This window comes from Macrobrachium nipponense, chromosome 9 (genome assembly GCF_015104395.2).
Source record: "Macrobrachium nipponense isolate FS-2020 chromosome 9, ASM1510439v2, whole genome shotgun sequence".
Classification (NCBI taxonomy): Eukaryota; Metazoa; Arthropoda; class Malacostraca; order Decapoda; family Palaemonidae; genus Macrobrachium; species Macrobrachium nipponense.
In genome coordinates, this window is record NC_061110.1 from 89304303 (window position 1) to 89320719 (window position 16417).

Here is a 16417-nt window from a genome sequence, read left to right on the forward strand (position 1 = left end):
GTTCGAAAGTCTTTGTTTTATATTTTTACATAGAAATATATTTTTATATATAATTGTGGATATTTTTTGAACAATTTGTTTTCACGGAACTGTGAATTTCTTAACAATAGTAATAATAATAAGGGAGAAGACCTTCTCTGAGGGCAGTAGCATTGAAAATTACTGTTATTTCTAAAAATTAAATCCCGTGGAAACAGCAATAATAATAATAATAATAATAATAATAGAGAGAGAGAGAGAGGAGAGAGAGAGAGAGAGAGAGAGAGAGAGAGAGAGAGAGAGAGAGAGAGAGAGAGAGAAAGAATTGTTAATGACTTTGATGACTATGGTATCATAGTTTATCTGTAAAATTCAAATTCAAATAATAATAATAATAATCCAAAGAAACCTCATAATCACATGAGTTTATAAAATAAAATAAAAAAGTAAATCCACAATAATATGTCTGTTTGATCTTGCACAGATCAAGCAGACATATTATTGTGGATTTGCTTTTCCAATAATAATAATAATAATAATAATAATAATAATAATAATAATAATAATAATAATAATAATAATAATAATAATAATAATAATAATAATGATATCAGGAGAGGGATCTTCCAGGGCGACTCACTGTCCCCACTATTCTTCGTAGTAGCCATGATTCCCATGACAAAAGTACTACAGAGAAGATGATGCCGGGTACCAACTCAAGAAAAGAGGCAACAGAATCAACCATCTGATGTTCATGGACGACATCAAGCTGTATGGTAAGAGCATCAAGGAAATAGATACCCTAATCCAGACTGTAAGGATTGTATCTGGGGACATCAGGATGGAGTTTGGAATAGAAAAATGCGCCTTAGTCAACATACAAAAGGGCAAAGTAACGAGAACTGAAGGGATAAAGCTACCAGATGGGAGCAACATCAAACACATAGATGAGACAGGATACAAATACCTAGGAATAATGGAAGGAGGGGATATAAAGCACCAAGAGATGAAGAACACGATCAGGAAAGAATATATGCAGAGACTCAAGGCGATACTCAAGTCAAAACTCAACACCGGAAATATGATAAAAGCCATAAACACATGGGCAGTGCCAGTAATCAGATGCAGCGCAGGAATAGTCGAATGGACGAAGGCAGAACTCCGCAGCATAGATCAGAAAACCAGGAAACATATGACAATACACAAAGCACTACACCCAAGAGCAAATACGGACAGACTATATAACACGAAAGGAAGGAGGGAGAGGACTACTAAGTATAGAGGACTGCGTCAACATCGAGAACAGAGCACTGGGGCAATATCTGAAAACCAGTGAAGACGAGTGGCTAAAGAGTGCCTGGGAAGAAGGACTGATAAAAATAGACGAAGACCAAGAAATATACAGAGACAGGAAAATTACAAACAGAGCAGAGGACTGGCACAACAAACCAATGCACGGACAATACATGAGACAGACTAAAGAACTAGCCATCGATGACACGTGGCAATGGCTACAGAGGGCAGAGCTCAAGAAGGAAACTGAAGGAATGATAACAGCGGCACAAGATCAGGCCCTAAGAACCAGATATGTTCAAAGAACGATAGACGGAAATAACATCTCTCCAATATGTAGGAAGTGCAATACGAAAATGAAATCATAAACCACATAGCAAGCGAATGTCCGGCACTTAAACAGAACCAGTACAAAAAGAGGCATAATTCAGTGGCAAAAGCCCTCCACTGGAGTCTGTGCAAGAAACATCAGCTACCTTGCACTAATAAGTGGTACGAGCACCAACCTGAAGGAGCGATAGAAAACGATCAGGCAAAGATCCTCAGGGACTATGGTATCGGAACAGATAGGGTGATACGCGCAAATAGACCAGACGTGACGTTGATTGACAAAATCAAGAAAAAAGTATCACTCATTGATGTCGCAATACCATGGGACACCAGAGTTGAAGAGAAACAAAGGGAAAAATGGATAAGTATCAAGATCTGAAAATAGAAATAAGAAAGATATGGGATATGCCAGTGGAAATTGTACCCATAATCAGAGGAGCACTGGGTACGATCCCAAGATCCCTGAAAAGGAATCTAGAAAAACTAGAGGCTGAAGTAGCTCCAGGACTCATGCAGAAGAGTGTGATCCTAGAAACGGCGCACATAGTAAGAAAAGTGATGGACTCCTAAGGAGGCAGGATGCAACCCGGAACCCCACACTATAAATACCACCCAGTCGAATTAGAAGACTGTGATAGACTTAAAAAAAGAGTAATAATAATAATAATAATAATAATAATAATAAAATAATAATAATAATAATAATAATAATAATAATAAGGGAACTGATGAAGACAGTGAAAAGAGAAAGCTAGAGCGGTTGGACAGCCAAGGAAAAGAGATCCATATAAAAGAAAGGATATGAAAGTAAGAAGGCTAAAAAGCGGGTGCTTTTAGTAACGCCTACAGTGTGCCGTATAAGGTGCAATTCTGGCACTATCCCCCCCACTGGGTTAATAATTTTAAATAATATTGTAGAATAATTCTCTAACATTGAGGGAATGATGGATGCATACTGAAAAGGGTAGGTGCGAACACATTTGATTTAATATTGACTACAGTGCACCACTTGGGTGCATTAGCGGCACTAAGCCCATGATGAGTTGATAATATGATGAATTTTAATCACTGACAGTTGGTATTGTTTACGATTCTCTTACCGGGAGGGAATAATGGATGCATCGTAATGTTTTGTGGAAGATTCTCGTAGTCCTGGCACGTGACCGTGTTTTGCTCGGTCAGTCGAACGTCGCTGCTCCAAGGGGCATCGCCAGTGCCGGAGGGAACCTCGTTCACGCTGAAACTGCTCCAGAGGGGCATGCGGAGTGCCCGAGAATAGGCTGCGGGTAGAAGGGAGTCAAAAAGGAAGATTTATAACTTTTTGACGAAGAATAGAAATGTTTTTTGAGATATTCGAAAATGTGCATGAGATCATACCATATATCATTATGTCTTTTTTCATCAAGAAGATCATTCGTTAGTATGATATAATCATAACACTATGATTATGTCTTTTTTTTTGTCACAAACATAATTAGTTTCTTGTGATATAATTTTAATCATACTATATAATTACCTCTCTTTTATGACGGAGATAATTCGTTACCTGCGATATAATCTCCACGATACTGTTAATTATCTCTTACCAGTCACCTGATCTTCATCACGTATAATTATCTCTTTTTCAATTTGCTATCTGTGATAAAATCAACATACTGTATAATTCTCTCTCTTTTTTGACCACGAAGATCATTCCTTCCCTGCGATATAATCTAAATGATACTGTTAATTATCTCTTATCAGTCACCTGATCCCCATCATGTATAATTATCTCTTTTTCAATTCGCTATCTGTGATATAATCAACATACTGTATAATTTTCTCTATTTTATCGTGAAGATAATTCATTACCTGCGATATAATCTAAATTATACTGTTAATTATCTCTTATCAGTCACCTGATCTCCATCATGTATAATTATCTCTTTTTCAATTCGTTATCTGTGACATGAGCAACATACTGTATAATTCTCTCTATTTTATCATGAAGATAATTCATTACCTGCGATATAATCTTAATGATACTGTTAATTATCTCTTTATCACGAAGATAATTCATTATCAGTCGCCTGATCTCTTTCTCCATTCGCTACCTGTAATATAATTAACATATTGTATAATTATCTCTTTTTTTTTTTACCACAAAGATAATTCGTTACCTGTGACATGATCCTTATGGTGCAGGAGGGTGAGGTCGGCAGGAAGGTCTCCCGAATGGGGAACGCCCCAGGGGAGGTGGTAGGACCTAAGGGCCTCTTCTTCGTCGGGAGAGAAATCGAAGGACTGAAGCCATTCCTGTATCATGAGAGAATTCAGGAAAAAGGATTATTTTAATGTAATCTATAGGAGAAAAAAGCGATCTGCTTTTATCAAGGTGTAATCTTTAGTCTTGAGTCGGCTATGTAGGTTTCTGAAGTTTTTTTTTTTTCTTTTTTTTTCCAGTGACTGGATATGACAGTGACTGTTTTCGGTTTCATCCTGTTTTGTTAATTTCTGAACTGCATTTTATTTGAGGGTTTAGATATGCAAGGAATGTTGTTGTTGCAAATCTAAGTCTATCTCTGTACCTTACAGCCATGGATATATAATATATATATATAATATATATATATATATATATATATATATATATATATATAGAGAGAGAGAGAGAGAGAGAGAGAGAGACGAGAGAGAGAGAGATAGAGAGGAGATACATACACGCACACACACACACACACACACACACACACACACACATATATATATATATATATATATATATATATATATATATATATATATGTGTGTGTGTGTGTGTGTGTGTGTGTGTGTGTGTGTATGCATATATATGCATATATATATATATGATACATATATATATACACACATACAGACACACACACACACACACACACACATATATATATATATATATATATATATATATATATATATATATATATATATATATACATTCCCCAGGGAGCATACGTCACAGACCTAGTACTAGGTTAATCTAACCCTGACCAGTCAATTATATGCAAAAAATCATTAAAAAATAAATTGTATTACTCACATTGACAGCTGAATACAGAACAACACAGACCTAACCCCCACAGGATCCGTAATTATATAAAGAAATAAAGACCGTACAGTGTTTAAATACTCAGAGGACTTCCTCAGTACAGTTGTTTAAAACCTACCAAGTGTAACGACTAGCTTTCCTCACTTTGCTTTGATGTATACGTAAGTTAGTCTGTACCTTTCGTTTCCTATAAGTGGGTTTATCTTAAAACTCTAACGAACTTCTATTGTTTTCGTGTATCCGTATACGTATATAGTGTTCAAATCGAAGTGATTTTGCCTCCAGTGCGTCTATGAAATGTCTTTGACAGTTATAACCAAACAACCATTACTGAAGATTTAACATTTTACACTCTTCCAGTTGTCATCACCCGTCAATAAATCATTTCAAATTGTGCAAATCCCTCAAAAAAATTCGCCTTCTGTACAAAGAACATAACTCAAGCTAAGCCCATAGGCCTAGAAGTTCACCTCAGGCTGTTCCAAATCCCCTTCACAGCCGGCTATGTCGAGCAGAGGTTGCAAATCGCCTTCAGGAAACATGGAACTTGGAGGTGCGTCTTCCTGTGTAGTTCAGAAATATCAGGTTTAGTTGGTTAAGGTTATAAGGTCTAGAAAATTCTTCCTGCACAGTTTATAAAAGTTACAAAAACTTGAAAACAATAAGAACGTACGTAAATACTTATAAAGAAATGTTTGAAGTTGCCTCTGTTATTGGAATTAGTCTGTCGCTTAGACCTATAGTCCTTAACGTTTTCCTCTACAAAGTAATATAATAATAATAATAATATTAATAATGGGCACAATTTTCCGTTTCGAAAATGATGACAGTGGTTGCAGGCCCACAATTATATAGATTGTGAGTATATGATCTTTAATGGATATTAAAAGCTTTCGAACCTAGTACAAGGTTCGAAAGCGTTTAGTATCCATCAAAGACCATATACTCACATGCTATATTATTGTGGACCTGCAACCAATAATAATAATAATAATAATAATAATAATAATAATAATAATAATAATAATAATAATAATAATAACCTTTGGTAAGACAGGTTCATCCGGAGGATTTGTTAGGATGTGGTACAGTGATCCTTCCGTGCCATTATTTGGAGCAGGTTCCACCCCTGACAACAGACACATCAGGTTGTAGAGTTCGATGTTTTGAAACGGTTCTATTATGAGCCTCTTCTTGAATGCCGGTCCAGAGGCGATGAAGAGTGCCTGTTGAAAAGAAAATGCCAGGTCAGATAACTTAAAATATACGAAAGAGCGTCATCAGGAAAGAAGATAATTTCATTTCACAGGGTTGGGATAGGACCAGTCGTCTAAGCAAAGTAATTTTAGTGGGGTTAGAATAGAACCACTTATCCAGCAGAGTGAAAGAGACTCGTATTCACCTAATGAGGGCAACTAAAGTGTATATCTTGCTCTAATTAATTCATCTATACAAAATTTGCGCATCTGCAGTAGGATTTTGACTAGTTAGGCCTATATATATCGATTTACTCTGTTCTCTCGTTTCTACGGCAAGAAGAACAAAGCTGGAGTAGTACATCTCAGAAGTATTTATAATAATAAAATTTGGAGTCTAAAGTGCCTTACATTCATGAGAGAGAAATAATTATCATATCCGTGGTCTCCATTCAGGAAGAAATCGTAGCCGGTTTCTCCAGTGAAGCCGGGATCAAGGTCTAGTACTATGGGCTCTATGCGTCTGTTGTTGGAGAAGTGGAAGCGCGTAGGGAGACCCTCCCTTTCGAAAACTCGCATTTCTTCCCTCCGACAGACCAAATCCTCCATCATCTTGAGTTTGACTCCTGGTGGAGAAGACGTGTGAAGGATTAGAATAGATTTTGCCTTGTTGAGGGCTAACTCTAGTGATTTATTTTGCTAATATATCCAAAATAAGGTTGTGTTGTTTGGTGGCAGGATTCATCGAAATGCTCCTCCAGCACATACGTTAAGATCGTGTAATTGCGCACTTCAATAACTACATTTCGAAAAGTTAAGGGGGTATTGTGGTTATATACATACATACACATAATGTGTATATTGTGTGTGAAAACGACCATGAATATTGTACTACAGACAGATTTTCGAAACTCTTCTACAACCTCTCCTACTTATACGTGTTCCATAGGATTTTTTTTTTTTTTTTTTTTTTTTTTTTTTTACCTACCTTCCGACTCATCTTTCGGGTCAATTCGAACGAACGCCCCTGGGAATAAATACGCCTGGTGCTTGAGGTCTGGGACGTAATCTAAAAGGTTGATGATGTATTCCTCTCCAGACTGAGCCATCCCGTGATCCGACACGACAATGATGTTGACGCATGGCGTCAGCCTAGAGGCCTCGATGCCATCCAACAGACGTTTTATCATCAGGTCCATTCGCATGATCTGCTCATCCTCCTTTTAGAGAGAGAGAAAAAATGATCGAAAAGGGATCTTGTGTGATGTATACGGGTCTAACAGGAAAACTTAAAAAAAGGAAAGTCCCATTTACTTTGGTGTTTCTGACGTAGGATTTGATTCGGATGAAGTTTGGATCCTAGGCATAAGCTAGTAGTTACTACCCTTGTAGTTTGCGTTACTTGCTTAAAGAATTTCTGCCTTTTTTTATTTTAATAATATTTCCAAAGAGCAAATACCGATTATTTTTTCTGACTTTGCTGCTATTTAGGCGTTAGGTTTAAGAATCCACCAGTAATTTGATTTTCTTATTTGCAAAAATGTAGTTTAGTCGCCCCCATAACTGCACTGTTACAAAATTCCTTAGGCTAACAGCATTATTTTCACCAAAAACTTATATCATTGGCGATTATCTCTTCTCATTTTCATTTCCTATTTCCACTGGAAGTGCAGTTAGACCAAGCGAAGCCTCGACATATTAGTAGTTAATGGAAGGTTAAAGTTTCTTTCATGTTAGCAAACATTTATGCAATGGACTAAGAGAAACTTTGCTATTAACAGACAAAAATGTCAAGAGCTAATCGACAATAGATTGACAGTCAATATGCCAAAAGAAAAAACTCTTCGTAACGAACAAGTAGATAATGAATAGCGAAATTAATAATAATAAAAAAAAAACATACCTCTTGTGACGCTGGTCCAGAGCCATGTCCTGTATGATCTGGTTCACTGAAGTACAGAGATATCCAAGATGGCCGACTCTCCTCAGGCAGCGTAAGCCATTCCAGTACCTTTGAGAGCAGACTATCAGATCAACCTTTCACATCAAATAAGTGAGCATAACAATATATCTAATTCTGAAAAACACGTCCAACATCTTTATGTAATAGTATATATACTATAGACCAGTCACCAACCTTGTCCACTCGTTCCTCGAAAGATACGCTTCCATCATAGTCATACCAGTATGTGGGAGATTTGCCCCCTATGTGTGCCTCGGATCCTGGCCAGAAATAGGTCGCACTGAGCTTTCCCTGGAAAAGAAATAAGTGTGAAGGAAATGTTAAAGGGTATACCTGCAAATGTCCAGTATATAAGGTCTGAACAGACGGGGTGGTTAAGCTGTACTGTAGACGTAGAGCATAGGTCTAACCGTTTTCCCAGAGCTAAATTTAGCTCAGTCAGAGCGAGTTTCTCTCTCTCTCTCTCTCTCTCTCTCTCTCTCTCTCTCTCTCTCTCTCTCTCTCTCTCTCTTTCTTAAGGTCTGTCCACACTAGGAAACATTGTATGACTTTGTTTGCAAACCGTTTACAAAGTTCGCAAACAGTTCGCAAACTGTTTGTAAACAGTTTGGAAACATTGTTCGCAAACTTTGTTTGCAAACACTTGTTTCCTAGTGTGGACAGGCCTTTGGTTTCTTGTTTGTCCTGCTCCCTTGCGAGCCAACATATAGATCCACTAGTCGTACTATGTAAGTCTAATGAAATGTTTACATACACACCTCTTTATATCTTCACTTCCAAGCAGACACCCACTCCTTTCTTTCTTCACCTCACCTGGTTTGTCACCGTGTTCCAGATAGGCTCAGCTCCCCACCACTTCGCTTCTTTGGTCGTGTTAGTCGAGATGGAAAACGTCTGGTGGAAATATGGGTCGTAGAAATTGTTGGCGATGATTCCATGGTGCTCTGGGTACGTACCCTGCAATAAGGAAGTATTTTTTTTTTCTCGTAGGCCTATATTTTCTTTAAAAAGTTTTAAGACTGCCATGACATGCATGACTCGGTAAAGTTTATGTTATGCGTTATATTTTGTTATATTCCATTTTCGTTCATCAGCAGAACAACTGGATCTAGTCTGTAATGTTCTGTGTTAAGCAAAGACCGAGAACAACGGAATTTGTAGTCTAATGTAAAAGTTATTATTGTTTAAAATCAGATGAAATGTTAAACAAAATCCCAATTACACTTTTAAATACATTCATATAGATGTCAAGATAATTCGAAAATAGTAAAAAGGCCTAAAATGAAAATAGAAACTTCGTTTCCAGAAAGAGGCTGAGCACATAGGACTAGTACTGAGTAGCACTGACCGTGACAATGGTATAGTGATTTGGAAAAGTAAGCGTCGGGTACGACGCAATCATGTGAGGGGCCGTGACCCCTCCGTCCGCCAGGGCTTTGATGTTGGGTGTGATGCCCCTGTCCAGGTAATCCGCACGAAACCCGTCTATTGAGACTAAGAGGACTGGCCTCATGTCCCCGTACTCCGAGGGACATTCCCCGAAGTAATGTCCTTTCGCTAAGATGATGCTCGGGAGGAGACCGAGCGCCAAAATCCACGATATCTGATTTTTTGGAGGGAAATCAGAGAGTAACCTGTTAGACTGAATGTATTGGCTATAGTACAAAACCAGAGAAAGTCTGGCAAAGGTTGAGAGAATGTAAAATTGAGAGTTCGTACTATCGAAAGCTGGTATAGGCCTAGGATAGTGGCGAGGATGAAGGAGAAAATGATAAGATTATGTAGAATAGCAGATGAAATTAGAAAATTAGAAGTAAGATACCTTAGAAGAGAAGATCCAAAAATAATAAGTGTTAGCCTACATTTTAAAGTTTATTGTATAAACTATAATATTTCAAAGTTTATACAACGTTCATGAATGGATGTGAAGCACTGTTGCTTAATACACATGAAACGCGACGTCGTTGACATGAATAATAACTGAAATATATGTACGAAAACAATGGAGAATTATGAAATGTGCTATATGGAAAAGTTGACATAATGACTCTTATCTTTATAAGAACAGGTCCAATTTTGTAAAGAAACGGGTGTTCGTTTTCCCAAGAGGACGAAAAAGAATTTACGTTCTGACTAAAAACAAACTGCGCAGCGTATGATAAGTACAGTTCAAACTAGAATTTAAACACAGAGAGAAAAATAAATTTTTTTTACTGTTAAACTAAGATAAAGGACAATACTGAAGTTGTTTTTCATCAAGAACCAGTTGCAATACATAAGTTGATACGTCATGCGCAGACTGACCCACGGTCATTGAACTCTCTCTCTCTTTCTCTCTCTCTCTCTTTTTATGTCTGTGTCTTGTACTCTTATCATTTTTATCTGCAGAATAAAAAAGGAAACATTAGTTTCATCATAATACGAAATTGATGAACTTATAAATGTACTCCCACCTGACGCTTTCTCACTGCAGTACACGCTTTATTTCCCACCTGCCTTACTTTGTCAAAAAGCCCAGTTTCCCAGCCGATTCTAAAAATAAATGCAAGATTTTGTGACTGAATTGCTTAATAAAATCGCAAGAATAAAACCTGTAACTTATACAGATAAAATCCATTTCAATGTCGGTAATACAAGGTCAGGGCAATTGTTTAAGGTTCGTTAGTTAGTTGGATATATTGCGTCTGTGGAAATTCAGAAACATCTCTTTAACTATCTTCTCTCTTCTGAGTTTTAATCTTCTCTTGGAATGTAATATTTTCAAAACTAATAATGAATAATTTATTGAGTGTATCACTTGAAGGATGATGGCAATGATGATTTAGTATAGTTACTGCTAAATTACAGTTTTCTATTTATAGGAAGTACATTTTCTATATTTGTGTTTTATGGTTAACTTTTATATAATTGTTTTACTGGGATTTTTATTTATTTATTTTTATTATTATTTTGCAGTACATCAGTAGGTGGATTTGCTATAGGTTCTCTATGGGTATAATTAGTTTGAAATACATCTGATTTCGCATATTTGTTTATATTCACATCCTAAACAGAATATGTCAGTAATTGCTTTTTATAATCATAAGAATTGCGTCTCTTGATTTTTTCTACCGAGTGCAAAGGTTTATTTCACTTTACCATAGGTGGTCCTTCGTTTCTCTATTCTTTTTGTTAACATGCAATAATTTTGAACCAACCAAAAAGAATAATTCCTCTGTAAGCTAAGTAATTACAAAGAGATCCTGCAGTTTTGTACATTACATCTTTGGTCATTTAAATAGTGGTTGTCTCATATTTATTCTACTATTATGTTTACAAAGTTACCATACAATACTTTTTCAGCGTGTGTATACTTATAGCCGCATTTCTAAACAATATGTCGTACCGTATACTGAAATACTTTGAAAAGTAGATATAACCTATATTTGATTATTTGTTGTAGGCAGTGGCCCTATAGTACGTATAGTACGTATTTCTCAATATATATATATATATATTATATATATATATATATATATATATATATATATATGTATATATATATTACATATATATATATACTATATATATATATATATATATATATATATATATATATATATATATATAGGTATAAGCCACGAAGGAAAACTAAACAAGGGAGTTTCTGCAAGATCTTTCGATTCAACGTCCTTTACTCAGCAGACAAACTCCTTTGTCTGCCGAGTAAAGGACTTTGAGTCGAAAGATCTTACAGAAACTCCCTTGTTTATTTTTCCTTTGTGGCTTATACCTTTATTTATGGATTTATCACGTTCTAAACTTTCGTGATTCAGTTATACATACATATATATATATATATATATATATATATATATATATATATATATATATATATATATATACTTGGCCCTGTTCTTTAGCTTATTCATAAGCTAAAATGAGAGGCGTTGAATATCATGACAGCAAGAATTTTTGGATAAACCTTCAGTCACAAATAAGCCACATCTACAAATCTCTATAGGCAGTCTTAAGCTAGTAAGGGGACTATTAGAGTATTAGAGAGAGAGAGAGAGAGAGAGAGAGAGAGAGAGAGAGAGAGAGAGAGAGAGTTCATATATCCATATTGTTTACGTTCACGAAATAGCAAACAAATCAAAAGAAACATTACTGAATCTCATAAAAGTAAACTCAGATATTTATATTAAGTTCTCTTTGGCCTATACTTGAAATAGTACTTTGAATCTATAAACGACTACGAAATAGTGCAGCTGAAATAGAATATCATACTTACACCGGGAATCCGCAACATTGTCACCAATGCCGATAGTACTATGTCGCTCGCTCTCCTTTTGAAACTGCTCCACGACTGGTGATTACCTCTTCTATATATATATATATTATATCAGATTTTGGGAATTCACGGGTGAAGAGAGTTTTTTTTTTTTTTTTTTAACTCCTTGCGTGTTTTCAAGGTCGAGCGGTCGAACCGATTTGTTTATCATTGCTTAGAAACTAAATATCGATTTTATGCTGTTCAGATGGTGCTCTCTCTCTCTCTCTCTCTCTCTCTCTCTCTCTCTCTCTCTATATATTTTTTATATATATATATAATATATATATATATATATATATATATATATATATATATATATGGGTGTGTGCGTACATGTTAGGTATATATATATATATATATATATATATATATATATATATATATATATATATATGTATGTCTATATAATGTATTTAGATGACATTATATATATATATATATATATATATATATATAGATATATATATATATATATATATGTACATATATAATGTATTTATGTCATATATATATATATATATATATATAATAATATATATGTTATATATATATATATATATATATATATATATATATATATATATATATATATGTACGTCTAAATACACACACGCTGAAAGCACTTGGTAGCTACTTTGCCTGTCATTTTCCAGTGGTAAATTCGTTTATATTTATATAGAATATATGCACATATGTATGTATATAATATATATATATATATTATATATATATATATATATATGTGTGTGTGTGTGTGTGTGTATGTACGTATGTATTTATACATCTGAAAAGTAAAATAATCGGCCCATCACCTACCTCCATCTTCCATCTTCCTCTCCTTATTGTGGAAGTTTGGGAATCTCAGGACAGCTATGTCGTCAGTTCACATCTTGCGGTGCACTGTAGGCATTGCCAAACGTCCTTTGTAGCGTCCCTTCCTGAACCCCTATCTGTAACCCCTTTCATTCCTTTTACTGTACCTCCGTTCATATTCTCTTTCTTCCACCTGACTTTCCACCCTCTCCTAAAAATGATTTCATAGTGCAAATGCAAGGTTTTCTCTTGTTACACCTTTCAAACCTTTTTGGCTGAATTTTCCTATTCAGTGCTGAAAGACCCCATAGGTCCCAGCGCTTGGCCATCGGCCTAAGTTAGGTAAGAGCTGCGGTTTCTTTACTTTTCTCGTAGCATTGCAAAGATGCTCCTTTATAGGCCTAGGGTTTTACCTTCGTAATGAAAATGTTTCTCAGGAGGATAGGCCTATAATCAGATCACTACAGCCTCATTCGTATTCATTTCAATCCAAATGAGTAAAAAGTTCGTTACATAAAGTAAACAACTTCAATCAAGGCCGATCGAGACGGCTGTGAGTCTCACAAATAATTATATTACACAATCAAACCGGATGGCATTAGACTAAAGAATCTCCCTGGGAAAATTCTGTCCAGTGATTAGCATGTTAGTGTTTATTTATGGAAGGTCTCTTTCAAAACTAAAAGAAAAAAATGAACGGCAGAAAATGAAGTGCCCATGAACAGCCTATATGCTAAGCTTACAAAACATGAAAGAAAAGGTAAATCTGCTTTATATATATTATTTTTTACTTATTTTCATTCATCTTGAACAAAGGTTAAGGCTTCATTAAACAATGGGATATAAGTCTAACTTATAAACTCGCAGTTCCAATAGCTATTTTACCAGGAGTTAGTGTTAAGTGTTTTTTTCTTCATTTTTTCATAAAATAAGGCCAGTTGTGGCTCAGAGATGACGTCGTATATAGTTTTGGTGAAATGCCTCTTGAGTGAACCAAGATATCGTGAAAAAAACATTGTTTCCACGTAGCCACGGAAGTGTGGAATACATAACACTGACTCGGCGCCATTACATAATTATTTATCAGGCGTTCCAGTTAGGTAATACATGGCCATGGATAATAGCCCTGTCGAGTTCAACATTTTAGTTTCAGATTCTAATTAACGGCGAGCTGGGATCACCCATCTTCTTCTTCTTCTGCTTCTTCTTACGGACGTGAGATTGTATGGGTACTGCCCTAGTCATTTTCCCACAAGGTGCATTACTTTCATCCCTAGGCCGAGCCACTCACGGCTGAAAGCGTGTGTTCTTATCCTCTTTATCTGTATTTTAATGGAAATACTCCTCTTGTATGGTGGCAATTTGAGGTCTAAGTTATTCTGTTGGTTAATGACAGCTTCATATCGTTCCCCTTTCCTTTCTGTGCTCTCGCAAGAATTCTAGGCACTGATTAGTTTTCCTTCAGTCTAGAATTAGACCAACTTTTTTTTTACTTAATAAAATGGGTATTATTATTATTATTATTATTATTATTATTATTATTATTATTATTATTATTATTATTATTATTATTATTATTATTTTGGTCTATCACAGTCCTCTAATTCGACTGGTTGGTATTTATAGTGCGGGGTTCCAGGTTGCATCCTGCCTCCCTAGGAGTCCATCACTTTTCTTACCGTGTGCGCCGTTTCTAGGATCACACTCTTCTGCATGAGTCCTGGAGCTACTTCAGCCTCTATTATTATTATTTTATTATTATTATTATTATTATTATTATATTATTATTATTATTATTATTATTATTATTATTATTATTATTATTCAACATAAATAACAATTCATTAAAAGGTCATTTACTTGAAAGAGGACAGGTTAGAAAATAGATACCCCCCCCCAAAAAAAAAAGCAAAAGGATCAGTAAAACACAATTAAATGTATACATAGAGAGTACTATTGAGAAAAGTGAAAAATGTAGCTTCATTTTCTCTTCCATTTGGTCAAATCTCGGTCTCCTCCATAGGTAGTAGTCTTGTTGCAATGGTTATCCCCACTAGTACTACAAGTCAGTCTTTCCTAGCGAAGCTTTTGCAGCTGCACTATAAAAAAAAAAAAGTTTCGTGAACTCTGTTTACCAATCTACCTTGGTTGCGTTGCTAGCTGCTTGTAAAACATACAAGGGCTAGATTGTTATTAAAACCTGATGCAACTCTCAAGTTCCAAACATTCATTACCCACAAACCACTTTTTGAGACAAAAAAAAAAAAAAAAAAAAAAAAAAAAGTCTGTATTATAGCTGAAGCAAATATCTTGTAGTACTAAGTTGGTTAAGTCTATTTTTGAGCACGGGGCTAGGTTAAGGGTTTCTCAGTTTTTATAGTAGTCCTATAACACATCGAAAAGACAATGACCTGACTTTCATACGTGAAGTTCCTAATAACTCTCTAAACTTTTATAAGCACTTGTGTATTATGCAGGCAGTCTTTCTTTTTTTCTTTTCTTTTATTTTGTACTCGATGGCAGTAATTTTACCCACATTTAATAGGATTGGCCCTAACACGGGGATAGAGAATGGTGGGTCTCTGTGTAAATCAATTCTGTGTATTCAAAATGAATTCCCTCGTGCATTTAATTTGTGTAGTACTCTTTTGTTACCTCAAATGTAAGTTTAAATCTCCTGTTTGAAGCCCACAAGCCTTATTTTCTTCTCATTTACATATGAGTGTAATCCATTTACAGCAGTATCTTTTATTCTCGTCTCCTCTTTGTTCTTACCTGGCATGATCTTTGGCATGCTCTGTGTAAACTTTGGCAAAGTATATAAAGTTTTCGCTCATCTGAGTTACAGTCTCATAACCTATCTGCAAAGTGCATTGCTCTGAGTTTAGGGACTTTATTTATCATTCATTTACACATGGTTTTATTTATTTGTCATTAATTCATGGTTCTTAGTTCTAACTATTTTCTATTCATTCCGATGCAGTTGTCTGAATTTCTCCTCCGTCTCGTTATTCTTACTCATCACCCCTCACCAGTGGCGCTGCAATCGCGTCTGATTTTTCTGCGGGCGTTGGTTTGCCACTGTCTTATTATGCGTAACTCCTTTAAAGTTTAATCCCATTTTGTATTATTCTAACAGTATTCTACGAGTTAAAATGCCAAATTAAAAACAATATTTACAAGTAAAGTCCAAACATTTCGATTTAAACCCTATATCAGTCATTTCAATATACTGCGCATGTTACCACTGGTTAAGAGAGTCGCACTTGGGTCCAATTTTCATCATCTGGTGTACTACCACAAACGCAATAAGTTCACTGTTCTTTGTACTTCACAAAGGCACATATATACACTTATCACATTCACAGTACCTGATTACCGTTACTAATGTAATCTAAATATAATCCCAACAATTAGTTTTATTTATTTTTTCCTTCCTTGTAAATAGCATATATTTTTTT

At 35.3% G+C, this 16417-nt stretch overlaps 1 protein-coding gene across 1 annotated transcript in view; it reads right to left on the reverse strand.

Moving 5' to 3' along the window:
- LOC135218513 (venom phosphodiesterase-like) overlaps positions 1-12188 on the reverse strand; it is a 35805-nt gene extending 23617 nt beyond the window's left edge. The window contains exons 1-11 of the mRNA XM_064254879.1: positions 12102-12188; positions 9177-9431; positions 8642-8785; positions 8003-8119; positions 7769-7876; positions 6854-7085; positions 6277-6491; positions 5713-5895; positions 5140-5232; positions 3762-3897; positions 2703-2882 (exon numbers count right to left, since the gene is read on the reverse strand). Of these exons, the coding sequence (XP_064110949.1) occupies positions 2703-2882; positions 3762-3897; positions 5140-5232; positions 5713-5895; positions 6277-6491; positions 6854-7085; positions 7769-7876; positions 8003-8119; positions 8642-8785; positions 9177-9431; positions 12102-12119 (1681 nt within the window). The 5' untranslated portion in view covers positions 12120-12188. The remainder of the gene's footprint in view (positions 1-2702; positions 2883-3761; positions 3898-5139; positions 5233-5712; positions 5896-6276; positions 6492-6853; positions 7086-7768; positions 7877-8002; positions 8120-8641; positions 8786-9176; positions 9432-12101) is intronic.
- Between the last annotated feature and the right edge of the window lie 4229 nt (positions 12189-16417).